At 33.8% G+C, this 25888-nt stretch overlaps 4 protein-coding genes across 4 annotated transcripts; 2 read left to right on the top strand and 2 right to left on the bottom strand.

Moving 5' to 3' along the window:
- Positions 1 to 20519: 20519 nt before the first annotated feature.
- BDCG_02881 (uncharacterized protein) lies at positions 20520 to 21937 on the top strand. Its single transcript, XM_045418452.1, has 3 exons — positions 20520 to 20765; positions 21544 to 21736; positions 21914 to 21937. Exons 1-2 carry the CDS (start codon positions 20572 to 20574, stop codon positions 21731 to 21733), a joined length of 384 nt encoding a protein of 127 aa, XP_045275024.1. The 5' UTR covers positions 20520 to 20571; the 3' UTR covers positions 21734 to 21736; positions 21914 to 21937.
- Positions 21938 to 22508: 571 nt separating this feature from the next.
- On the bottom strand, positions 22509 to 22947 carry BDCG_16628 (uncharacterized protein; the record flags this gene model as incomplete). The annotated part of the gene is made up of 2 exons (XM_045425835.1): positions 22509 to 22834; positions 22944 to 22947. 2 exons carry the CDS (start codon positions 22945 to 22947, stop codon positions 22509 to 22511), a joined length of 330 nt encoding a protein of 109 aa, XP_045280198.1.
- Positions 22948 to 22982: 35 nt separating this feature from the next.
- On the bottom strand, positions 22983 to 23321 carry BDCG_16627 (uncharacterized protein; the record flags this gene model as incomplete). The annotated part of the gene is made up of 1 exon (XM_045425834.1): positions 22983 to 23321. The coding sequence occupies one exon, from the start codon at positions 23319 to 23321 to the stop codon at positions 22983 to 22985; it is 339 nt and encodes a 112-aa protein (XP_045280197.1).
- Positions 23322 to 23670: 349 nt separating this feature from the next.
- On the top strand, positions 23671 to 25507 carry BDCG_02879 (uncharacterized protein; the record flags this gene model as incomplete). Its single annotated transcript, XM_045418451.1, has 4 exons — positions 23671 to 23841; positions 23972 to 24379; positions 24415 to 24569; positions 24756 to 25507. 4 exons carry the CDS (start codon positions 23671 to 23673, stop codon positions 25045 to 25047), a joined length of 1026 nt encoding a protein of 341 aa, XP_045280196.1. The 3' UTR covers positions 25048 to 25507.
- Between the last annotated feature and the right edge of the window lie 381 nt (positions 25508 to 25888).

Genomic DNA, 25888 nt, shown 5'->3' with positions numbered 1-25888 from the left:
TTAAATAAGATTTTCACTTGAGTTTTATTTTAAATCTTGAATAATGTATACTCTTCTTTTAATTCTGTCAGCTTTTATTATTATTATTATTATTCTTCAATTATAGATGTATGCAGTCAGAGACTATGACATCTACCTGAGAACTTTAGTTCTCAGGGTTTTTTCTATGTCTGTAAAGTTAACTATTGTACATTCATCAATTTCAGATATGCAAAATCAGAAAATTCCAGCTCAGAATACAAAAACTGTTTACAAATTGTGATGTTTTAACATCTTTTGATACTTTGAAACCATTTGACAATATCATGACAAAAGAAAAGAGAGAAAGAACACAGTCTCAAAGATAGACATATTAAATAGATAGATAGAAAGAAATTGAAAGGAAAAGATACAGAAAAAGATAAAGTAAAGAGAGACTATAACAAAATAAATTATTAAAAGAGAGTGTATAGCTGTTTTAACAGACTATATCTGATTAATTTTCTCCTCTTCATATTCAGATAATTCTGAATTTAGTCATTTTCTTGTAGCTGCTTGAGTTTCTGATAGAAAGTCTATTAAGTATTTAATTCCTGTCTCAGTTGAGAATAAGAATCTCATATTTAATTGATTTAGATCATACTTCTCTTTCAATCTGGCTCTGAGACTATTGTACAATGCACAGTGCATTATAATATACTCAGAATTCTCATTTGTATTGCAGAATGAGCATTCTATTGAGTCAAATCTATCATTAAATCTTTGTATATAAGATTTGAAATAGTCATGTCCTAGTTTCAGCTGTATTATAGATGAGAATGTTTTCTTTTTACATTTAATTGAACAAGATTTTCACTTGGGTTTTGTTTCAAATCTTGAGTAATGTATACTCTTCTTTTGTTTCTGCCAGCTTTCATTTCACTTGTCTAAACAAGATTCTTTTATTTTTCTCTTTATAAAAGACCAGGATACAATTTTTTGAATAGATCTGCTTAATTCTGCACTCTTTTTTACAGCTGAATCAGCCAATTCATTGCCATGAATATTCATATAAGCAGGAACTCAGTGCAGATGAATTCTCAGCTTTGATATTCTTCTCTTTTAAATTTTTAAAACAGAGTTTAAGATCAGTTCAAGATTCATTTGATCATTATGAATCTGACTATTTCTAAGTCTTTTTAAAGCAGCTTGACTATCAGAGAATATTCATGTCTCTTTCAAACAATTTCCTCTTGTATGAGATTTTATTTCAATGAGTTTGAAAGCTTTCACTATTGCAAATAGTTCAGCATCAAAGACTTCACATTCAGAGCCTAGATTCCAGAAATCTGAGATAAAATTAATATTATCTTCAGTAAAAGCAATGCCTGCGCCTAATCTATTCAAGTTCTCATTTTTTGAGTCATCTGAATAAATCAGAATAGAGTCTTTTACATTGATTGTAGAAATTCTCTTTAAATGCTGTTCATATTCTTTCTCTTTTAATAGTTCACTTATTTGTAAGTCTATAAGAGATTCAAGCTTTTTTCTCCAGGGAGATAACTTCTCATGATCAACTTTTTCAATATTTAAAGAAGAAAATTGATTTTTGATCAGAGAGCATAGTCTGTACAGTTGAGAAGACATTTTCTTTGAAGAATTATTTTCATTTCAATCAAGAAATCTATTTCAATTCAGTTCATTTCCAGAGTTAATTGATGGAAATGAAGAAGAGACTCTTTCTCTGATTATATAATTTGAGCTCATCTTCACAACTCTCAGAGCATAGTTCATACAGGCCTTTTCAAATCTAATAGCAGAAGAAGGAATTGAAGCTTCAATTTCCATTGCTTTAATAGAAGATGATTTGAATGCTTTCAGAATTCTTCTCAAGGCTCTGTTTTACAGACTTTGAAAGAGTTCAGTGAAATTCCCTTGATTATTTCATTAAACTTGAACTTCATAATCAGCTACTGATGTAATACAGACTATATATAACTGTCTCATAGCCTGGAAGGATAGACCTCTCTCTGTATTTGATAGTCTGATTATGTTATTCAATAGTCTTTCTGCCTTGACAGTTCTTTGTTGAATGTGATATTTAAAATTCAACTTGGAGTTTAACCATACTCCTAATCATTTGACATTTACACTGGGTTTAATCTCTCTATTTAAAAGAGTTAGAGATAGTTCTTTCTCATTGAATCTGAGAAAGAAATGAATTAACTCAGTTTTATCTATATCAAATTGAATTTGATTGATATCTGCTCTAACAAAGATTTCCTTTGCAGCTTCTTCAATTACTTTTAAATTCTCTTTGATAGTTTTTGAGCTGTAGACTAGATCAATATCATTCACATAACTCAGAGATTGCACTATTCTCATACTTCTATTTTTGAATAGATATGCAGTGTATATTGCAAATAAAATGAGTGAGATTGAAGACCTCTGTGATACTTCTATTTTTATCTCAGTCTTGTCTTGTTTCATTTTATCAAAGAAGAGTTATATAATTCTTTTAGACATAAAACAGTTAACTCATTTTATTAGAGAAAGTGGCAGTTTTAATATCTTCAATGTCTGAATTAACTTTGACTTTGAAACATGATTAAATGCTTCTTTTATATCAATAAAAACTGCAGTTGAGACCAGACTCTCATGCTTTGCTATTTGAATATCATGAACAACTGAGAGAACAGTGTCAATTGCAGAACACTGTTTTCTATCTCTCATTTGTTCACTGAATAAAAGAGAATCATCTATAGAGCTTATAAAATATAGTCAAGTAGCTATTATCTTTTCTAAAACCTTTCATAGACAGTTCAATAGAGATATTACTCTATATGACTTAGAAATTAAAGTTTTTCTATTAGGTTTTGCAAGAATCACTTCAGTGACTTCTCTTCAGCATTCAGAATGATATTCATTTTTCAAGAGATTAAAAAAGAGCTCAAAATATTCATTCTTTAAGTAGAAATATGTATTTTGAATAATCAAGTGATTAATTGAATCAGGATCTGCAGCAGTTTTAACAGAACTTGAGAAGATAGCTGACTCTAATTCATCTTGTGTAAGATCAGGCCATTCCCAGTCATTTTCATCAATATAGTTGAGAAGTGATATATTCTCTTCTTCTGAATCTGAATCTGAATCTGGTGAGTTCTGAAAGAGAATTCTCATGAAAGCTTGACACTTTTTCTTAAAAGAGTTTGCTGTATATGATTCATTCTGAAACTTATATTCTAGAGCTGGAAGTTTTGCTACACTTCTTATTTTAGTATAGTTAAAAGCTTTAAAAACTTCCTTCTCTTGTGCTTCTTCAAGAAATTTATTCCAGCAGTCTGTTTTAGCTCTTTTAATATCTGAAAAATATTCATTTCTGACAGCTTTGAACTCTTCATCAGATATTACATCATTCTTTCAATCTCTTCTAGCAGTAGCTAATTCTTTCCTTTTAGATGAGATATTCTCATTTCATCAAGATTTTGAATACTCAGAAGATTTTCTTTTTGAAATATTATCTCTAACACTTGTTAGAATAATAGATGTAATAAGCTTCACTCTATTCTCAAGCATTTCATTTGAGATATCTTGACCAGAATTTCAATATAGCTCATTCTGTCTTTCAGATTTTAACAGTTTTATACTCTCTTTAACTGCTTTTCAATCAGCTTTTTCAAAGTTATACTGATTAGAGAGAAGAGGATTTTCACTCATTTATTTTTCACTCAGTTCAATATCAAATTGAATAATCTCATGACCTGATTCTGATGTCTCATTTGAATCAATAAACCAGTTTACAAGTCTTCTTTTCATTAGATTTTGTGACATGAATGTTAGATCTATAATAGACTTCTGTTTCATGTCTTTTCTAAAGAATATTTATTGATCAGACTTATTAACCAAATCTATTGAATGCTCAAAGATTTATTCAATCAGATTATCTGCTCTCACTGCTCTCTTGCATTCTGAATTTCATCAGAGATGATGTGCATTGAAATCTCCTACAATTATAGAGTTTCTTGATGAAGTTATGTTCAGAAATCCTCTATCAATTGTTCAGATATTGTTGTTTTCCTTCAATGACTTTTCATTATAGATATTTATGAGCTGTATAGTATCAAACTCATTTTCTTTATCTATAATATCACTCATCAGAATATCAGAGTTAGACATGATATCAAATCTTAGATTAAATTGATATCTTGATCTCTTTCTTTCATAGATCACTACTCTTGACTTTATCTCAGACTTTTGAGGTAAAAAGCAGTAGTAGCTTGAATGAGAAATGACATATTTTTGCTCAGCATCAAAATTCGGCTCCTGAAGCAGTATAAAATCAACTTTTTATTCAAATGCAATTTGAAGACAAGAATAAATGCAATTTGAGTTTCTATTCACATTATTTTGAATAAATGTGATTTTTAAAGAGTTTTTAAACTTTTTTTGTTATTTTTGTTGTATATTCATACTAAAAGAGAGTAGAGTAGAATCTAATCACTATCATCAGATAGTAGATTATAACTGTTCTGAAAAGTAGAAATCTCAACTGCTTGCATTATATCTAGTTTATCATCAGAGTCATTTCTCAATTCTCTAATCTTAACAGAAGTTTGAGAATTCAAATTCTATTTACATTTTGCTGAAGAATTGAAGTTTAAAGACTTAGATAATTGAGAGTTTCTTCTTTTTGAGCTTGCAGTTGTGAGTTTACTGGCTTGACTCTTCTCTTCAGTTCTAGATTGACTTTGAGCTTCATCTTTTCTCCAGTTTTTTGAGTTCTAGAAGTAAACATACATTCTTTTAAGCTAGATGCATGTTTTTCTTTACAATTAGAGCACTTAAGCAGAGTATGTTGATAAATTTTACCTCTTTTTGAGCATGTTTCACATTTATACTCACTAGTTTTATAATCTCTGGCACAGAATGCACATTTTGAGTCTCTAAAACATGAGATTGCAAAGTGTTCATATCTTTGACAGTTTGAACACTGTGTTTGAGCTTTGAGATTCATTCTTGAGTCTTTGTATTCATGAACTCTCATTTTCAAACCTGCTACTCTTACTTCAGAGATCTTTGACTGTTCAAGTGTTTTTATATATACTAGAACAGAGGCATTTCTCCTACTTTGTCTGAACTCAATTGAATTTAGTCATACAGGCTTCTTTCTCAGTTGAATGAAGTTGTATTCTTTCAATTCATTTTTGAGAAGTAGCATTCCTTCTTCACAGTCAAAAATTTCAACTGAAATGTCATGAAGAATGAATTTATCTCACTTTTCATCTCTTTCAGATAGAATTGTTGTGTTTAACAAAGATTCTACTGCTGACTTTCAGAGATTCTCATTCTGAATAAGGAATTCAGCACTGAATTCAGGCATTGTAGTCAGAATGATGAAGTTTTCAAAGAATGATGGCTCAATTGAAGCTATAACTGGTTTTTGAACTTCAATATCAGTTATTAACTAAGAAAAGAACTGCTGATTAATTTCATTTCTGATTCTGAAAATGAGATTTGAGTTTAGCTTGTTTCTTTGTAGAATGTCCTGGTTTGAGACTTTGAGAATAAGTCTTCTATTTCTGAAGATTTGAAAGTTTTTCTTCTTTTGTATTTTTTTCTTTACTTTTCTATCAATAGAAGTATGAGTATTATTCTTCTCAGTTTTCTCAGAATTTTGAGCCTGTTTTGAGACAGCAGGTTTAGAGACAGCAGATTCAGCTGTTTAAGCATATGTTTTCTTCTGATTCAAAGAAGAAGAAGAAGTAGAAAAGAAGAAAGAAGAGTAAGATAAGAAGTCAGTAATTATATTAGAAATTTTCAAAGTTTTTAGAACTGTGTTTGAAATTTCAAGTTTGAACTTAATTACTTTCTGTAGTTGTCTAATCTGAGTATGAAGAATTAATAGAACTTCTTTATTCATCTCACTCAGATACTGCTTTTCAAGAATTTTACTTACTTTTTCAAGTTTCTGTATTTTAAGAACTTGTTGTTTCTCTATTTCTTCTTTCTTTCTTCTCTTCAGAATTTCAATCTCAGAAATAGTATTTGAGAAAGCATTCTTTTTCACATTAACTGAGTGTACTTTTGAACTCATTATTCTTACTCAATGAAAAGTTGATCAGACTAATTCAATTGAGATATTTATTAAACTCTTTTGAATTGAAAAGTTAATCAGACTGTTTCAATTAAGAGATTTCTAAGTCTGTTTTCAATTGAAAAGTTAATCAGACTATTTCAAAAGAAGAATAACAGACTTTTATATATAAAATATCTGATTTTTTTCACACTAGTTCAGTAACTAGATTAGATTTTTAAAGAGAATCTAATAAACTAAAATTAATTTTTAAGATAAATTAATAAAATCTTTACAATCTCTTTCTTAAGATACAGTGAGAAAAAGTATGATATCAATTGATAATAAATCAGATAATATGACAGTTTTTGAGAGAAAAACTAATAAAAAATAAATCAATTTTTTACAGAGAAATTGATTAAAACTATTTAATTTTATTCTAAATCATTTAATTCTTCTCACATAATAAGTGTGCAACTCAAATCAGTTAATAAAGAGTATAAAAAGAAATTAAGTATTAATAAAAACTCTTCAGTCACTGAAAAAGTAATTCTTACTTAAAAGAATATAAAATTATGATAGAAAATAACTCTGTTTTTAATTCTTTGTAAGAATATTGTATAAAATTCAGAGAAAAACATCTTACTTTTTCAAGAGAAGTAAAAAACTATTTCTAAGATCTTTTTTTTTTGCATTAACTACTGCAGAAGAATGAAATAGAAACTGCTAAGATATATACTACTATATACTCTCTATCAAGACTTTCTCTCTTCAGAGTCTTGATATTATAGAGAATATAAGTCTATTTCTATATAATAATATAAATATTATCAGTGAGATGTAGAGAAACTGGTTATTTATATCTTAAAATAGAAGACTTTATCAATAATTATATTAATATAGAGTTAATTCTCAAATTCAATAGAAATCTAGTATTGCTGTTCTCAATCTCTTACAGAATCTATTAAATATTAAGATATTAAAACTAGATTTAATATATCTCACTATGCAGAGATCAAAGGCTCAGTCAGATCTTAAAGTATACTGATTTTATAGTTATTATGTCTGCTGATTATGTATTGAATATAGCTGCTGAGATATCTTTTTATACTTTTCTGTCAGAAATAAGTCAGATTGAGAGAAGTGATACAAGAATGAGACTTAGTATTAATGTCTAGATACACTGAAGACAGATTATAAAGATTGCACTTCAGAAGTGACTGTTGATTATATACTTAATATTATCATTGAGATATCTTTTTGTATTTTTCTGCTGAGAATGAGTCAGATTAGAAAGAGCAGTACAAGAGTGAGACTTAACATTGATGTTTTGAAACATCAAAGATGAACAGGGTTTTCACAGAGATCACTTCTCAGATATCTTCACAACTACAGATCAGAGATCTTCCAAAATTGAGAAGATTGATGCATATGACTAGGTCTCTTCATCTTACAATTTGTATGGCAATTTGGCCCGGGGTTGTGGTGTGATAGGGGAGAATGAGGGATAATCTCACACAGGAGTTTCGAACAACATCTGGTTCACATTTGGCTGGATAACTCCACCACCACACAGGGTATGCGGTCGGCGATGGGGTCAAAATGCTCATATGATCGAGGGCTTTTCGATCGATCTATCAGCGGGTTCTTATTCGAAAAATCGAGCGAGTTTGTGATGAAGTGATTGTATTGAACTACTGAGATCTGAACAGATTGATAAAGAAAGATTATTATTTCTTATCTCTTATCAATGAAACTTTAGCATGTATCAGATGAGCTCAATAATTTATAAAGCTAGATATTATCACTGTATTTTATAAGATTTATATTACTGAAGAAGATGAATGACTTACAGTATTCTGAATATATTATAATCTCTTTGAATGAATAGTCACACTCTTTGAACTGACTAATACTCTCAGTATATTTTAGAAGTATATCAACTGAGCACTCTGAGGTTTTCTTAATAAGTTTATATCTACTTATTTAGATGACATTCTCATCTTCACTGATGAATTCAGAAAAGAGTATCAAGAGTATGTATGAAGAGTATTATAATAACTATGAGAAGCAGAACTATTAATTGATATTAACAAGTATAATTTCAAAGTTAAGAGTACTAAATACTTAGGTTTCATCATAGAAGCTGATAAGAGAATTTAAATGAATTCTGAGAAGATCTCTGTCATTCTTGAATGAGAAGCTTTATATACTGTGAAAGATATATAAAGCTTCATTGAATTTACTAACTTCTATCAGTGATTTATATAAAACTTCTCAGATATTATGAAATCACTTACAGAACTCATTAAGAAGAACTCAGTATTCTAATAATCAGCAGATATCAAAGCTGCATTTATATAGATAAAGAAGATGTTCATTAATATCTCTCTACTGATAATATTTAATTCTGATTATGAGATAGTTATTAAAGCTGATTTCTCTGACTATGTAATAGAAGAAGTGATATTGTAATATAATGATAAAGATATTCTACAATCATATGTCTTCATGTCTAAGAAACTAAGTTCTGCTGAATACAATTATGAGATCTATGATAAGAAACTTCTTAGAATTGTATACTATCTAGAAGAATAAGACTCTGAACTCTAAAGTATCTCTAAATTTGAGATAATCACAGATTATAAGAATCTTAAATTCTTCATAATAATCTGTAAACTCACTGAATGATAGATGTAATGATTAAAGTTTCTAAGCTGCTTTCATTTTATAATACACTATCACTCTGATAGTAAGAACTTGATGACAGATGCTCTCTCATAATAAGAACAAGATATGCTGTCTAATATGACAGATATATGCTGAATGAATTGAGAATATCAACTCTTAAATCTGAAGATATTAGTTAATCATGATGAGACTATTTATAACACTATACATACTTTACTGATCAGAATATTCTTCAGATCTACACTGAATAAATTATAATATATAACAGCTCAAACTGATGAACTTCTTTAAGTACTCATTGAAGTAGTATATCAAGAAGCAACCTGATTTTCTTCAGAACTATATATAAGAGCTGATATCTCAGAATGTTCAATTAATGATAATAATACTTTATGATTTCATGAATGATGCTAAGTCTCTCACTCTGAACTCTTATACACCTGAATAATACAAGAGATGCATGATTTATATATAACTGATTATTCAGACTGTGAATAACTGTATAGAATAATCTTCTGAGAGTTCTACTGATCTAAGATATTAAATAGCATCAGATACTTCATCTGAAACTGCAACTGTTATTCTTTCATTATTGTCACGCTCCCGGCCGCGCCAAGGCCCCGCTGCGGTTCCACACGGCCCATCGCTTCCATGCGGATGATTCCATCCATCCCGCAGGCCGTCCGAACCGGTTTCCAACCACCCTATGACATCATTCGGATATATCATAGAAAGATCCGATTGATGGATATGAGAACCCCACTTCTATACAAGGTCAGCAGATTACTCTTCCTTGGCAATGAGGCGCTGCTGAGGTATCACTCCGGCTATCCTTGCCTGTGAAATGAGAGGAGAGTATCCACTCATTATCTATATAGAATAGCTAGATGCTGACTCCTTATCAAAGAAGTCAGTGATTTGTTTCTTTTCTTCTACAGGAATAATATACACAAGAGTTACTGCATGCCTTATACAATCTTCTTAGTATACTAAGTATCATATCTGTGATATCCTCATAATAACCCTGTAGTCTACAAGCTCACTATTCAAGCAAGATAGTCAAGCTCACTTATACAGCTTCTTAAACAACTATCTCTATATAATATCACTGACTAGTCACTGCTTCAGTTTCATCACATTACAATTTAAATCACTCAACCTGATTATATGTTTGAATCAGTCAAGCTCTAATAGACTGATATGATCTCATACACTTATGCTGAGACTGACCTGATTTCACTCTCTGAAGAAAATACTACATTATTCTCTAAAGTGCATACATCTCTATCTCAGCAGGAATCCGAGATTTCTGAATCTGCTGTGTATTTTGACATAAGCTCTTCAACTGCTCTGTCACTACTGCAGTCTCTACACACCTACATCTATCATGAGAATAGAGAGATTAAGATCAGAGATTTATCAAGATATAAGAGAAACATCTTATCTGAATTTCACAGCTTTATCTGTACTCTTAAACAGAAATTTCACCTTAATCTGAGCCAGTATAATATTTATAAGATATAAGTAATATACATTATCAACCTTCTTGAAGGCATCTCTGTGACTACTTGAGTTATCAAGAAGAGAAAGCTTGAGCATATCAATGCTGTCATGACTTGAGAAGAATTCAAGAACTTTCTACTGAATCAAATTAAAGATTATCACAATCACAGCTTCACAGCAGTGCAGTGATTCAACTCATTATATCAATGAGATGATGAAAATCCTTCTGATTTCAATGTAAGATTTAAAGAATATTGAGAGAAATTAGCTGATGATTTGAATTAATTAAAAATACAGCTTTATCTTATAAAGCTGACTCACAAAGTGCAGACAATGATATTATAGTATCAGAGTTCATCAACTAATTGTACTGAGCTTGTCAACCTGACTTTTCAGATCTATTTGAATAATCAATTCTCTGAGAAAAAGACTAACAAGACTTCTTCTAAGTAATTAATAACAGAATCTAAACAGTATTATGACAGCTTCAGTGCAGAGAAAGTAAAGAAGAATTTCAAGTATTCTGATTCTTCACTCACTGTAAAGAAATGTTAAAAAAGATTTGATAAAGATCTCTATTTCAACTGTGAAGCTGATAATCACTATATCAGTGATTGTAAGAAGCTGAAGAAGAAAAGAAATTAAGAAGATAACTTCTCAAAGTTAACTTCTCTTCTGACAAATGTATTTATGAAAGATAAAGAAGAGAAAGAAAAGAATTAACAATTCTCATGTCTCTGAGTTTATATTACAATCACAATGTATACTCTGAATGAGAAGATATCAGTGAGATGCCTACTTGACTCTAAGATAAATGTTAACTTCATATTCTATTTCTTTTCTTTGATGAAGAGTTGAAAGAAGATAGATCTGTCAGATTATGTGAAATTTACAGATAGAATAAAATGTCACTGTTTTAACATAATTCAAGCAAAGTATATAATCACAGACTCAGAAGAAATCTTTAAGAAGAGCAGTCTGCTTCTTCACACAGTTAATATCATAGATGAGAATGTTATTCTAGGTCTCTCATAATTGAGAGAAAACAATTCTCTCATTGACTGACTTACTCAGATATGATAGTATCATCTTACTGATGAAGAGATAGTGATAGAGAAATCTGAAGAGTTTTATCAGAAGAATCTTAAGAAAAAGATTGAGTTGATATACTGTATAGCAGGTGATTGAGACTTAAGAACAGATGAAGAAGTCATCACTCTCACTGCAAGATTAGCAGCAGTATCTGTTATTAAAGACAGATATATATGATGTCTTTTTACAGATTTTAAGAATGTCTTTTCAGAAAAGAAAGCAGTGAAGTTTCCTGATATCAAGATATGATATAAGATTCACCTTGAAGATGATGCAACAGCACTGTACAGATCTCTTTATAACTTGTCTGTAAAGAAGTTGAATATTCTGTGCAAATATCTTGAAGAAGTGCAATCAAAGAACTGAATATATTTATCAAAGAGTTCAGCAGAAGTGTCTATACTCTTTATACTCAAGAAGAATGATAGACTATATCTATGCATAGACTACAGAGGCCTCAATAAGATGATGATTAAGAATCACTATTCATTACTGTTAATTAATGAGATGATCAATTGATTATCTGAAGTAAAGATGTTCTTGAAGATTGATATACAGAATGTCTATCATAGAATCAGAGTTAATGAAGACAATGTTTGAAAAACAGCTTTTTATATCAAGTACAACAATTTTAAATATCTTGTTTTACCTTTTAATCTTTGTAATGCTTCAGCCATCTTTCAGACCTATATAAATGAGACACTGCAGGGCCTTGTTAACATCTCCTGCATAGTATATCTGGACAATATTTTAATCTTCTTGAAATCAGAGAAAGAACATGATACTCATGTTCAAGAAGTGTTGAGTCACTTGAGACAGTATCAACTCTATACAAACACTGAAAAATGCTCATTCTACATGCAGAAGATTGATTTCTTAGATTATATTATTGAGATGAATGACATTTCAATGAACAGAAGCTGAGTCTTCATCATTGAGAACTGGCTGATGCTGCAGATGTATCACAAGATACAGATGTTTCTAGAATTTGTGAATTTCTACAGATGATTCATCTATGCATATTCACAGATTACTGTCTCTCTTACAGATCTGTTGAAGAGAAGTGTGAAAGACAGAAAAATGAGATCATTTATTCTCACTCAAGGCACTGTGCAGGTGTTTGCAGAATTGAAACAAGCTTTTACAGATGTTACAATGCTGAATCATTTTAATTCTAACTTACTCAGTCAGTGTGAGACTGATGCATCTGAGAATGAGATCTATGAAATCTTTTCACAGTTGACACTGAAGATCTTTCAACATTGAAAGAATCAGAGAATAATTATCTCTGAGAAAACAGACAATGAATTATCTGTGAAAGAAGACTTTTTCACAGAGTCTATAAGATACTGTGAATAAAGATCAGTGATCTTCTTCTTCAAGAAGTTATTACTCATGCAGAGAAGATATGATACTCATGATCAGAAGATGTTAGTAATTGTTAAATTCTTTAAAATCTGATAACATTATCTTCAGAGTAGTAAGTACTCAGTGCAAGTCCTCACTGATTATGTAAATCTATGTTACTTCTTAACAACAAAGAGCTTGATAGAATGTCAAGCCAGATGAGTGAAGCTGCTTTCAGAGTATGATTTCTATATCTGATATTATTCAGATCAGCTTAATCTCACTGATACACTGTCTAGACAGCTCAATTATAATATTGTTGATACAGAGAAGAATTCTATAAAAGAACCTCTGTCATCACTGCAGAAGAAGCTGGCTGCAGAGGGTTGAGATTCTCTAAAGCTTGAGAATGGCGCTGAAGAGGCAGCTGCGCGACCCAGTATAGAAGGTGAAAGAGAACTCAGATTCTCACAGAAGACTGACACTGAAGATTATGAGCTTCTCATATCATATCTTGCAATCATTGAATTAACAAAGAATAAAACAGTCTATAATCTTTCAATTCAACTACTTTTGAAATTTATTGATAAGTTACAGAAGAGAGACATCTCTACTGCAGCTTGAATTTAAAAGTTAAAGAAGAAAGAATTCAGTTTGAACTTGAAAGAGACAGACTCTAAGCAAGACAGTGCTGCTAAGAAATCAAGTCACTGATAACTAGAAGAATATGAACTTCTACTACTGAATAATTCAGTCTTCATCTCTCATAGCAGAGTGATGTGTCAGAAGTTATTGAGAATTCATCATAATAATTCTTATACAGAGCACTTCAGGTTAGAGAAGACTGAGAAGCTTCTAAAATATAAATACACTTAGAACAAGCTCTGAACAGATGTCAAAGAGTATATTGAAACTTATAATATCTGCTAAAGAATAAAGATCTCACAGTATAAGTAATACAGTAAGTTGACATCACTGTCTGTTTTAAAAAGCTCATAGTAGAATCTATCAATGAATTTCATAGTTAATCTGCTGAAGTCAACAAGAGTCAAAGAATATGACTCAATTTTGATCATTGTTGACTGCTTTACAAAGATAATCAGATATATCTCTACTTATAAAAAGATTAAAGCCTCTGAATTGACTGACCTGTTTTTAAATATTATCATTCATAATCACAGTACTCTGAAATTATTGATAACAGATTAAGAATCTCTCTTTATCAGCAAATACTGATCAGCTTTTTACTATCATCTTATAATAAGATATCTTCTCAGTACTGCATTTCATCTGCAGACTGATAGTCAGACTGAACACTAGAATCAGACACTAGAACAGCATCTTCAAGTATTCTATTTATATTATCAGAATGATTGACTCAAATATCTTCTGATCACTGAATTCACATATAATAATACAAAGAATGCAACCTTAAAGATATCTTCTTTCTATACTTATTATGAATATAATTCTTTGTTACTCAGTGACATCACAGACAACATTTCAAAGAAGAGAATAGATAGTCAGAATATTGAACAGATACAGAGAATGAAGTATCTCTCAGTGTCAGAAGTAAAAGCAAGATTGAAACTTTTAAACAAAATTCATGAGAAGACAGTGAAAAGCATTCATCACACTCAGAAGCAGTAGATAAAATACTATAATTAAAAACATCTTTCAATGAAGTTCTTGATAGAGAATTAAGTACTACTTTCAGCAAAGAATATCAAGACAATGAGACTGTGTAAGAAGCTCAGTGAGCAGTGACTAGAATCTTTCTCAGTAACAAGAGTAGTAAGTAAACAGATATATAAGTTGAAATTACTCACAGAATTGAAATCAATTCATTCTGTTTTTCACATTTTCTATTTAGAGCTCTATAAGCAATGTCTCAGAGTAAAGTTATCTCAGCTGAATAGTATTAAGATTAAGAGTGATACTGAATATCTTATGAAGAAAATATTAGATAAGTGAATATATTACAGCAAGCTTCAATATCTTGTTAAATAAGAAGAATATTCATTATCAGAGAATTTGTAAGAACTGCTTAAGTATTTGAAAAATACTGAGAAAGAGATTATAAGCTATAAGATGACTAGTAGAGACTGCTCTGTTATATGTCAGAGATGTTAAACAAGAAATACTGCTTAAAGACTTCTCATTTTTCTCAAAGAGTTTTTTAGAGATGATCTTGCAGTGATGAGCTGATATCTTATAGACTTCATAGCACTCTTCTTCTATTTTCTCTTAAAGGGTTTTTTAGAAGTTTAATGAGACTATACAAGTGTAAAATTCCTAAAGTGATTAATAAGAAAAGAAAGAAATATTTGAAATTAATAAAAAGATTAATATTAATCAATCTGTGAGCTGCTGCTAATCTAATGAGACTGCAGCCTGCTGAAAAAGTAAAAAGAGAGAATCTCAGAGTCTACTTATTAATAATTACATTCTCATTAAACTCATTCTTCACTGTTAAAGTCTTCAGTATCAGTATCTTTGTCTGCTGAGAAGTTAGCACTGCAGCACTGCAGAAGAGTAGAAGAAATATATAAAATATCAACTTATCAACTTATAAAACATCTCAGTTATCTGCTTCAATTGAAGTGAGATTCTCTTCAATCAGTAATTAATCTCTGTGATACTTTTAACAGCAGCATCAGCTGACCTCTTCTTAAGATCAGTTATTCTGAGATATTTTTTCATCTTAAAGACTCATACTTTTATCTTCTTTTGCAGATGAGTAAGAGAGATCTTCTCAGTCTTGACAGAATCTGTCAACACTTAAAGCTCTGAGACTCTCACTCTGTACTGCTTGAGTATCTAGACTTCTTATCAGAACTGATATAATATCTTTCTGTGAAGTAATACTTACAGAGAGACAGAAGTCATTGTTACAGATATAATAGAAATAATGAAAGTGAGAGAAGAGATAGATATATAAAATCCCTCTCTTCTTCAGCTGCTTAGTGCAGTACAGATAAGTAGTGATACTGATCAGAGGTCACACTGAAGCCTTCTCACAGAGAGAAGATAAAGAAACTGCAGAACTCTGCAGACTCAACTTAGCAGTATTCTGAGCAGAGCTCAGACATGCTGCAGAAGAGAAACTACAGATTAAGCTTCTCAGAGTCACTGTCTTCAGAATCAAGCTCTTTCTGAGTTCCTCTCTGAATGATCACACAGGGTCATACATCACTGTATTGACTGAGGAAGGGGGCGGTGTTGCAATGACAGTGAAGGGGGCAGGGAACAGACTGAATGCAGACACATCAGCTAGCAGAAGAGATGACACCTCACTGCAGAGCACAGCAACTTTCACCACAGTCACAAGAGAAGCAGAAGAAGATGTGATAATAAAAGTGATGCTCTCACAGCTCATTGACACTGCTGTCTCCAACCTGGCTTTCTTGATAATTATGAAGGCCGTCATCACATCACAAAGACATTTGTTACTCACTAGAAAACATCAGAATAAGTCCTTGATTGTTCTTCAAGAATAATACTCTTATACACTCACTGTTGCAATTGAGAGAGAGAGAAGAAAAATGTTTTATAAAGAGAGAAATCTTTTTGAAAAATCCTGTCACTACTGTTAGCTTTGTCTCTAAAACACATCACTTTTACAGAGAATTTCATATATAGAATGAAATATGTTGAAAGATCTGTAAGTCACTTATTAATTACATTTTTCATCTTTCAAATTAATATATAAGAAACTCACTTACAATGCATTTGATTTAAATGAAGATGAGAAAAGAAAGATCTATACAGTTAGTAGAAAAACTTATCTATTTCTTTATATCACATGCAGTATATATACTGTCAATCAGTTGATAATTATTGCTATACAATAAAGATAATTTCTAATTCAGTAATCTTGAGAATATAGAGACTATACTCTTAAAGAGAAGAATATTGTCACACTCTCAGTTATATCAAGACTCTGCTGTGATTTCACATGACTCATTACTTTCATGTGAATAATTTCATTCATCTCACAGACTGTCTGAACCAGTTTTCAACTGCTCTATAACATTATTTAGATATATTATAGAAAGATTCAATTGATAAATATGAGAACCTTACTTCTATACAAGGTCAGCAGATTACTCTTTCTTAATAATAAGACATCACTGAGATATCACTTCAGCTATTCTCACCTGTGAAATGAGAGAAGAGTATTCACTCATTGTCTATATAGAATAGCTAGATGCTGGCTTCTCATCAAAGAAGTCAGTAATTTATTTCTTTTCTTCTACAGGAATAATATATACAAGAGTTACTGCATGTCTCATACAATCTTCTTAGTATACTAAGTATCATATCTGTGATATCCTCACAATAACTCTGTAGTCTATGAGCTCGCTATTCAAGCAAGATAGTCAAGCTCACTTATACAGCTTCTCAAACAACTACCTCTATGTGACGCCGCTGACTAGCCACCGCTTCGGTTCCGCCATATTACAATTATCTTATAAAAGAACTGTAGAAAAGATCTACTAAAACTGCTTAATATCTCTGATAGAATCTGATAAGATGTGATAATTGACTTCACTATTAATCTTTCTGAGAGTAAAGATTGTAGAAACATTCTAGTTATTATAAATTAATTAAGTAAAAATGTAATATTAAAATCTTATGATAAAATGAATACTGAATAAGTCACTGAAGCTTTTCTACAAAGTCTGTTCTATTAAATGTATAAATTACTAAGATCTATAGTATTAAATTAAGACTGTCAATTCATGAGTACTCTCTGAATAAGAATCTATCAAGTTCTTAAGATTATATACTGTTTATCAACTATCTATTATTCTGAGATAGATAATATATCAGAATAAATAATTCAGACTGTAAAGAATTATCTTTATAAGTTTTATAACTACTTATAAGATAACTGATATAATCTTCTTCTACACACAGAGATCACTATCAATGATCAAGATATTATTTTAACAGATATAACTCTATTTATTCTTATATACAGTTATTATATAAAGATGTTAGATCTTCTAAAGATCACACAGTTTATACTGAACTCTTACAGTTTAATTCAGATTGCTGATAATATAGTAATAAAACTCTAAAATATCTGTGATTGAGTAGAAGTCTCTATAATAAGTACTAAACAGAATTAAGAAGATTGAATCAATGTTTACTGAGATCTCACTGAATAATATAAGATAGAAGATCTGATATAATTGAATCTAGACTGGCCGTCAGAATCATGAATTTCACATTTGATTTCATTTAGTCTGATCTCATACATTTCTTGACGTGAATCCCGCTGGGACCGGCTATCAAAAAAACATGCAAAGTGACTATATATCAGATTTTAAAATGAGACCATAACTTGAAAAAAATGAGAAAGTGATCTCATTTGATCTCATTTAGTTTCATTCTTGACATAAAGTTACTATTTTTAGACATTTTAAGGTTTTTTTTAGACTATTTTTAATTTTTTAAAAAGTAACACTTTTTGATAACACTCAAATGAGATTTAAAGTCATTTAAAGCAATAAAAATAATTTAAATTGAGAAGTGGAAATCATGATCTCATTTGAAAAATGTGACAAGAGTAGACAGTAAGTTTCACTGAGACAGTATGAAACTACTATCTAATGTTAAAACTGTGTAATGAGATCAGTCAAATTGATAATGAGACTATTAAAAAATCTGATCCTGATCTCAGACACGGTCACACGGTCAGTCTAATTAAATCTTAAGAATATATGAATCATATATTCATCTCATACACTAGATTACTGTTATATTAGATATAAAGTGATAGAAGTTCTAGATAGTTATAACTATCATTTTAATATATTATCAGAGATTTATAATGTCTTTTATAGAAGCTTACTCTGCTGTGCTATCACTGATCTATTCTCTTCTTAACTGACTTCTGACTGATAATCACCGGAGATTATAGAAGAAGATAATGAGCTTAAGTAAGAGATTGAAGATATTTTCAATAAGAGATCACACAGCTGCAGCTGATAATATTTTACAAAATAAGTTAGCTATAATTAATTAATCTGAACTCTGAGTTCTGTATTATCTGAAACAGTGACTCTTGACTGATAAGAACTGCTTCTGAAAAGAGAGAACTAATGTAATAAGCTGCACCTGATCAATTATATAAACTATTCTGTTACACTTCACAGATTTCAACTGCTTTATTCTTAAATATATATACTCTGATTCTCAGTCATTCTCAATCACTGATTCTCAACTGCTATGAATGTGTACACTCTGATTCTTAGCCATTCTTAATTGCTAATTCTTAGTCATTATAAACATATATAGATTCTTCTGCCCTGAAGCTTCACTGCATACATTATCATATACACATATAAATATCTACTTCAATCACTGATTCTTGCACTTTCTCTTTCTTTTCCTTCTCTAATGTTTTTCTCTTTGTTATATAAGATCTATTAATATCATACTGATCTATTCAGCGTAGGCCTCTTATATATAGCTATTGTTGAGAATTATTTATTTAAATATAATAATATGACTTTTAGCTATGATAATAGCTTTCTTTCAATCAGTAAAAGTAGCAGATCAGATGTTAAAATAAGCTTAATTAATTTACTATAGAATAGATATAATTAACTTGATACAGAATACAAAGCAGATAACTGAATTATTTCAGTGAAGATTAATTATCAGTATTTCAAAGTCAGTAATAAAGTCAATTGCATACTAATTGTACTGTATTTATTGAGAATTCATGCATAATTCTGCTGTGAGAGCTGTATTGATTTTATAATAATTATCACATAGCTAAACTTTGAGAAATTCTCAGATAATAATATGTATATCATTATTAATTTATATGTATTAAATATATTAATGAATTTTAAGAGTTAAGTGACTGATAATAAAGACTATTTTAGAGATATCTACAGTGATGAGATATTCTCTGATATTATTATTCATATTAAGTAGTTAAAAGCATATGTTTATAAATCTATTAAAAATATCAGATTCTTGCAGTTTAATCTTAATTAAATAAGAATTTAGAGATGAGAAATCACTAGTAGAGTGTTTATTTAGAGTATTCAAATATTGAGTAAGATAAGTATTCTCTTTTATCATCATGCAGTTTTACTCAACTAGCTAATTAACTTGATTAATAAGACTTTGCATTTCACAGGTGAGTGCCATGATTACTAGTCAGATATAGAGATTAAAATTTTCAGGATTTTATAGCTGTGAGACTGTGACTGATATTGTAGAGAAGAAGAATCAGTGTATTAGAACTTAATCACATGAATATCAGAGTGATAGCAGCTTCATGTCAGAATGTAATACTACTGATTCTCGAGAAAGAGAACTAGATAGTAGAGAAGTGAAGAATGAGTATAGAATGCTGCAGCTTCTGTGAGTCATATAATGTGTATGTGTACGTTACATAAACATGCTCTAAGCTCTAGGCCTTACAGATCTCACCTTCTCTTCTAATTAGGTTTGAAAGCACTTAACATATTGCTTTGCTTCGCTCCGCAAATAACTGCCTTCACTTGATGAGGCATTGTAGCAGAAAGATTATATAGAATACTATTATCAATAGCATTCCATGCCTCCTTAGCTGCCTCTATTAAAGCTCTTTTGTAGCTACTGTAAGAGCGGATGTAAAAAAGGGGTAAATAGTATGATAAAAGCAGCATTCCGACATAACTGGTTTTGGGTTAGTGATATCTTGGCATCACAGGGGTGGCAAGGGGGGGTTTCAAACTTAATACCTGACACTATATAAATAAAAGCTCATACTTAGATAATTTCTCTATTTTCAGTAGAAAAGATGATTTTATAAAGCAGTAATTATAAATATTATCTGATTTAAAAAATCTGTAGCTATAGGTATAGAAGTCTCTTAATATATATTCAAGGACCTAATGATGCCCGGTGGTGGCTTAGATGTCCTGTTTGGTCCGTTCTTGACGCTCATGGCGCCTATCCCCGGATCCAACGACCCAAGATCTCAACCCCATCACGCAGGGAAGGAGAACGTTCAATACCACGAACCTAGTAGTGAATCCGAAGGCGGACACAGCGATGACGATTTCGCGCCATCTACGAACACCAACAGGTCGGCCACTTGGCAAGAGTAAAGGCAGAAGTCCCAATGCAGATGATGATTTACTTGTTTGGTACGGTCATGTATGAGGGCTCCAACCTCCCAAGCCGAGTCGAAACTGTTAAACAGACGTCTTGGCGTTTGGAATGGGACGTTGGCCCTAAAACATTCAAAATTGGCAGTCCCGACGCCTATGTGAACTAGCATTAGTGAAGGTGCTCTTCTCCAAAAGGGATTTAATGGTGCTAGATGGATGGGGTGAACAGGGTGGTCTGGTATACTGCTCTGTCGAGGTAAGTGTTGCTGACACGATGTCTAGACGAAGGCCCGTTTCACCAATTGGAGTGAGGACGGTTCAACCCCAGAGCAAGCCGTGGCTGTTATGACGCAAGAGGCTTCCTAGCTGATAGAGATGATATGTTAGCGCCTAAGATCTGCTGTGATGATCCTGGAACTGATCTAGCTCCTGTGGACCTTTCGGAATATGACACAACGTAAGAGACTCTTCCCACAAAATATTGGCCCTGCGCCTGTGGTAGTTAACTAAGCCTGGAGAGCTCTCCTAGTAAGGTTGTTCCTTGTCTCGGGAACTTAGCGCAGGGTGTACCTAAAGGTCGCCATATTCAGTCCCGCGTATATTCGCTACTATTTCGCCGACCTCCTGAAGGTGGCAGGCACCGTCCAACCAGAAGGGCAAAAAGGACAGGAAAGATACAACTACCTCGTGAGGATCATAACCCTAAATTCGTGCTTTAGCGAATGAAGACTGACGGAGAAAATCATTACCTAGGATAACATCGCTGAAGATAGGGATGAAAAACGTGAATCATGATCCTGGTCGTCCTGCGGTCCGTATTTTTACTAGCCGCGGATATGATCTTTCTCGACCGGATGTGATTGAGGGGGCAAATATACTCCTTGCGATGGGTGACTACTTGGAGTCCAAAGGACCATTGCTCAAGGATATCGAAAAGAAGTAATAAGTGTGTGGCCTGGGGCTCCAATACTTCAAGTCATAGGAATTTTACAACTAAAAGAGGCCTGCTGGCGGGTCCTCTGGGCAACTAAGATCTCTGACTGTTTATCTCTCCTTTTTTTTTCTTCTTGTTTTCCATCACTGCTCGACTATCAGTCCTTTGTTGACTTATGTGTACCTATAGAGTTCAGTCCCCCCTCATAGCTTCATCAATCAGTTCTATTACCTGTCAAGTTTTGCCCGATGTCGACGCGCCGTGAGAGATTCGGAACTGCATCCTGTTTGAGCAGATGGTTATCCCAGCTTATTGGCCAAAATGCATGGAGTAAGCACAATAGCGCATAGCCATCAGAAGTGGTGGAGGATCTGCACAATCGTTCTAGCTAGCGCTTAATTATGATTGGTGACAAATGTTCTATTCTTGGGCGCTATCGTCATTCCACAAAATGCGAAGGTCGAAAAACGGAAAAGTATTGGTCGAGGAGGGCGGCTTAGGAACAGAGAATCCGAGATTGGTCTTGTGTCTCCAAAACATTGTGTCTCCAAAACATCCGATGCAGGAGAAATTTCCAACTTTAGCACTTCTAAAATAGGTTTAGTAGAGTCCTCCAGGGCGTTAAGATGTTGAGCAGGGGATGTGCCCTCGAACGAGCCGCACATGGGTGCCGGCGGGCCAGATTAGAAGTGGCTAAAGCCACAAATGTTAACATCCACAGGAGAAATGGGGCGCATAATAAATGGCTTACACAGATGGCATTCGCGCAGCACTAATTCTCAGACTAGTGGTTATCTGGGAGTCTCTGGGCTTGCTTCTGTGCCGCAGCAATCAATAGCGCGACCACTTCTGCATATTTCGAGGCGCGTCTCCATCGTATGATTCTCTTCTCCTTCGCTACGTCGGACAAGTCCTTCGTTTCCCACGGATTATAGTCATCATGGTTCCTGCACAAAATAGTGACGATGGGGAAAAAACTGTCTGTCCGGGTATCATTCATAATTGGGGAAGTCGGCCATAATTTTCGCGTTCTGAGATGTATCTTGTGTTGTTTTCCCCCAGTTTTTGCAGGTGAAATGTAGCTTAGGGTGTCTATACAAGGGCCCGCTTCTGTGTAAATGGAAAATTATCAGTTATACATGCGCATTTCAATATGCACTTACCCAAGAAGAATATAAAGATAAAAGAACGAAGAAAGGAGTGCATGGAAGCCTCATACCCATAGCTACTCGTATCCACGATCATACAGGATCCCATATCAAACAGCAGCGGCGCCTTCCTCCATAATCCGAACATGATAACTCACGACGTTGTGGAATCGACCCCCAGCGGCAGAACGTTGCTGCATGACCTCAGCCAAATTTGTATCCGACAGATCACTCACAATAGGACACCCTAAGACATGATCGATGGGGCATTCCATATCCACTCCCTCAACACGTAGCACATCCAAATGCAAGTCGGACAACAATTTCGGGTGACAGTAGAGCGATTTCCTGGTTGTTTTGAGCAAAATTTCGCTGATCGACTCCGGGCCGTTTTCGTGAGGTTTGAACAATCGAATGGGTTCAGCTGGAGGTGGAGAAGTAGGCATCATAGTTTATCCTAAAAAGAGCAAAAGGCTCGCGTGAAGACCCCGAATTTCGAATTTGAATGTCGGGGGTTTTTGTTGAGGATGAACGTGAGAGAGAGGAAACAAAGGGACGACATTAGGATCGATGCATGCCCGCTAGTTAAGACAAAACCGGCTTACCTTACTAAGCGCGGGCGTCCGACGCTAGTTACATAGCGGGATCACAAAAATACAACTGTGCGTGTGGATCGCTCTACGAGTTAGGCTCTAACAGTCTGAGGATCGGAAACTGGATTTGCGAAAATCCTTCCCCTGGACACCGGCCACCCGCATCCTCGTTTTCCTGAGAAAACGAGGGAAAGCTAAGCGCCAGATGCAAAGCCTGGGGTATAACCTGTTTCTGTTAAAAAGAGCTTCTCCTCTAGAGAAGTCGCAGTTCTCTACACTCTTTCGGAGCGTGCTAATTCCCCATCTAACCACAAACGATAATTCCATCTCCACTAGCGTCTATCTAAGATTCCAACCAGCAAACCCAAATACGTTGGTGAGACAGCTATCACCTACCTATTTATGGATGTGTTGGAGAACTCCGAAGACGGTCTTCTACCAAAATCTAGGTAGCAGAGCGGTTGGAGCTTCTATGTCAAACAATTGTCAACTAATCAACTAAGCAGTCAATACATACAATCGATCAGATCAATCGTTCTCACCAAATCTCACCAAATCTCACCAAATCTCACCAAATAGGCCGTATCTTCCAACAGATATACGGTTATGGTGAATGGAAGCTAGTCCGCCCGCTAACTTTGGGGTTCTTCAGCTTGGTTGCCGACAACTTCACCACTGAGATTAGGCGCGGCACCGTTACGTATGACAATGTTGCTGCGTTCCATTTTGCCATTGAGGTTGGCGCCGATGAGAAGATGGTGCGGGAGGTATTCGAGTGGAGCAAGTTGAAGAAGGGTAATGACGACGTTAAGGGGCGCGGATTCAAACTCGTGCGACTCGGCCCAGGCTCTACGGATCCTAACCATGGAATCGGTTCTTCCTTATCTCCGCCGGGCGGTGAGAGAGGCCGAAGGGTTTGTCAAGCCTTATACATGTGTTCTGGCTCTAGTTGAAGGGCAGCGGGGAGCCAAATGCACTGGGGCAGCGCTGGGCTCTCATGGTTGTTATGACTTCGCTGAAGTTATGGTGGTTGAATGTGGGTGGCAGTGCGAATACGACTGTGATAGGCAAGGGGGAAGAGATTCATTACAACCGATCCGTTCCGTAGATAATCTGGGCACAAGGGTGAAGATTTATGTAACATCAATAATGTCGTTTTCACAACTTAGAATCACAACTTGGAATTTCCCTACAGGAGTTGGGTCTGGGTTTTGACAATATCGGTGCTTGAAGGTTTATCAGAGGCAAAAACAGATGACCGCATCACACAGTTAGCTATCTAATGTACAGCACACACTACATTGCAAATCGTCATGATTTCTGCTGGTACGCTATCAGTTCCCCAGATAAACGAAGCCGGTTTCCCCTTCCAGGTCGTTTATCAAAAGCCAAGAGACCAACGTTGAAGCCCAGTCTCAAAACTCAAGGACCCGCAATGCTTTATATCGTGGGGCCATCGTTCATTGTTGAGGGATTGAGAGATGGGTACTCGCTCATCAATAATATTGGAAACAAAGTACATCCTATTGGCGGGGTATGGGGTGAGGCAACAGTTGTACCCAAAAGCATTGAGGCTTCGTGAGAGGATTACAAGCCAATAAATAGCCGGGGAAAGCAAAGTATTCCCTGGCCTCCACGATGCCATGCTCATGAATCTATGAGTCTGAGAGGAATGGCCGGGCACTCGGACATATATACGCTGTGATGAAAAAGATGCGTGGGAAGCACACAAGCGAGAGATCGTGTTAGAGCACTGAGTTGGCTCGCCATTTCATAAGGGTAAGATGAAAGAAGAAGCGCCCAAAGCTGCCACGAAACTTGAAACATATTTTAGCCAATCATCCAAAAAATCTTGTCATATGGTTTAGAAGGGTATCGGAAATAAAAGGGTCGTGGGATGTGGCTATTCCTCGGCTTCAAGCTTGTAAATGAGAGGAGACGGGTTTTTATCCTTTTTGTCTCGTGGAATATATTTGCAGGTAAAGGAAGTAAAAAAACTCTGGAGTAGCATCATTATAAAGACGTGACCATTTTCTATTGGAGAGATGTATGCTAAGCAACGCACAATTCTGCTGATGCAGGATTGTTGCATGGGTAGAATGCATCATCGACACTGAGCAGGCCTTCATATGGGGCAGGCCGGCTCCGTCAGACGCCAGCAAATTGATTCCCCGAACACGATAGAGGAGGATATAGATTTTCTTAGATTGGCTAACTCACCAAGAGTGGTCGCCCCATTATGCCTGTGAGGAGCATATGTATGTATGCACAGCTAAAGTTCCGTAGGCAGTTTTTGCTAGCGTCACCGCCAGAAACTTGTTTGACAAGACCTATCCGAGTCTAATGACCTGTCTTCTGCTTTCATATTCAGCTGGGGTCTCGTAGGCATGATTGGGTGCGAGACGATGAGCCGGAGCCTGTAG

This window comes from Blastomyces dermatitidis (genome assembly GCF_000003525.1).
Source record: "Blastomyces dermatitidis ER-3 genomic scaffold supercont1.3, whole genome shotgun sequence".
In the NCBI taxonomy this organism is placed as follows: domain Eukaryota; kingdom Fungi; phylum Ascomycota; class Eurotiomycetes; order Onygenales; family Ajellomycetaceae; genus Blastomyces; species Blastomyces dermatitidis.
Note: the sequence above shows the minus strand (reverse complement) of the source record. Positions and strands in the feature narration are given on the sequence as shown.

Bases quoted from the DNA above. Each gene is read 5' to 3' on its own strand.
- BDCG_02881 (XM_045418452.1), top strand. From the start codon at position 20,572: ATGATGCCCGGTGGTGGCTTAGATGTCCTGTTTGGTCCGTTCTTGACG. The intron at 20,766-21,543 runs GTCGGCCACTTG...ATCATTACCTAG, and splicing joins CCATCTACGAACACCAACAG to GATAACATCGCTGAAGATAG.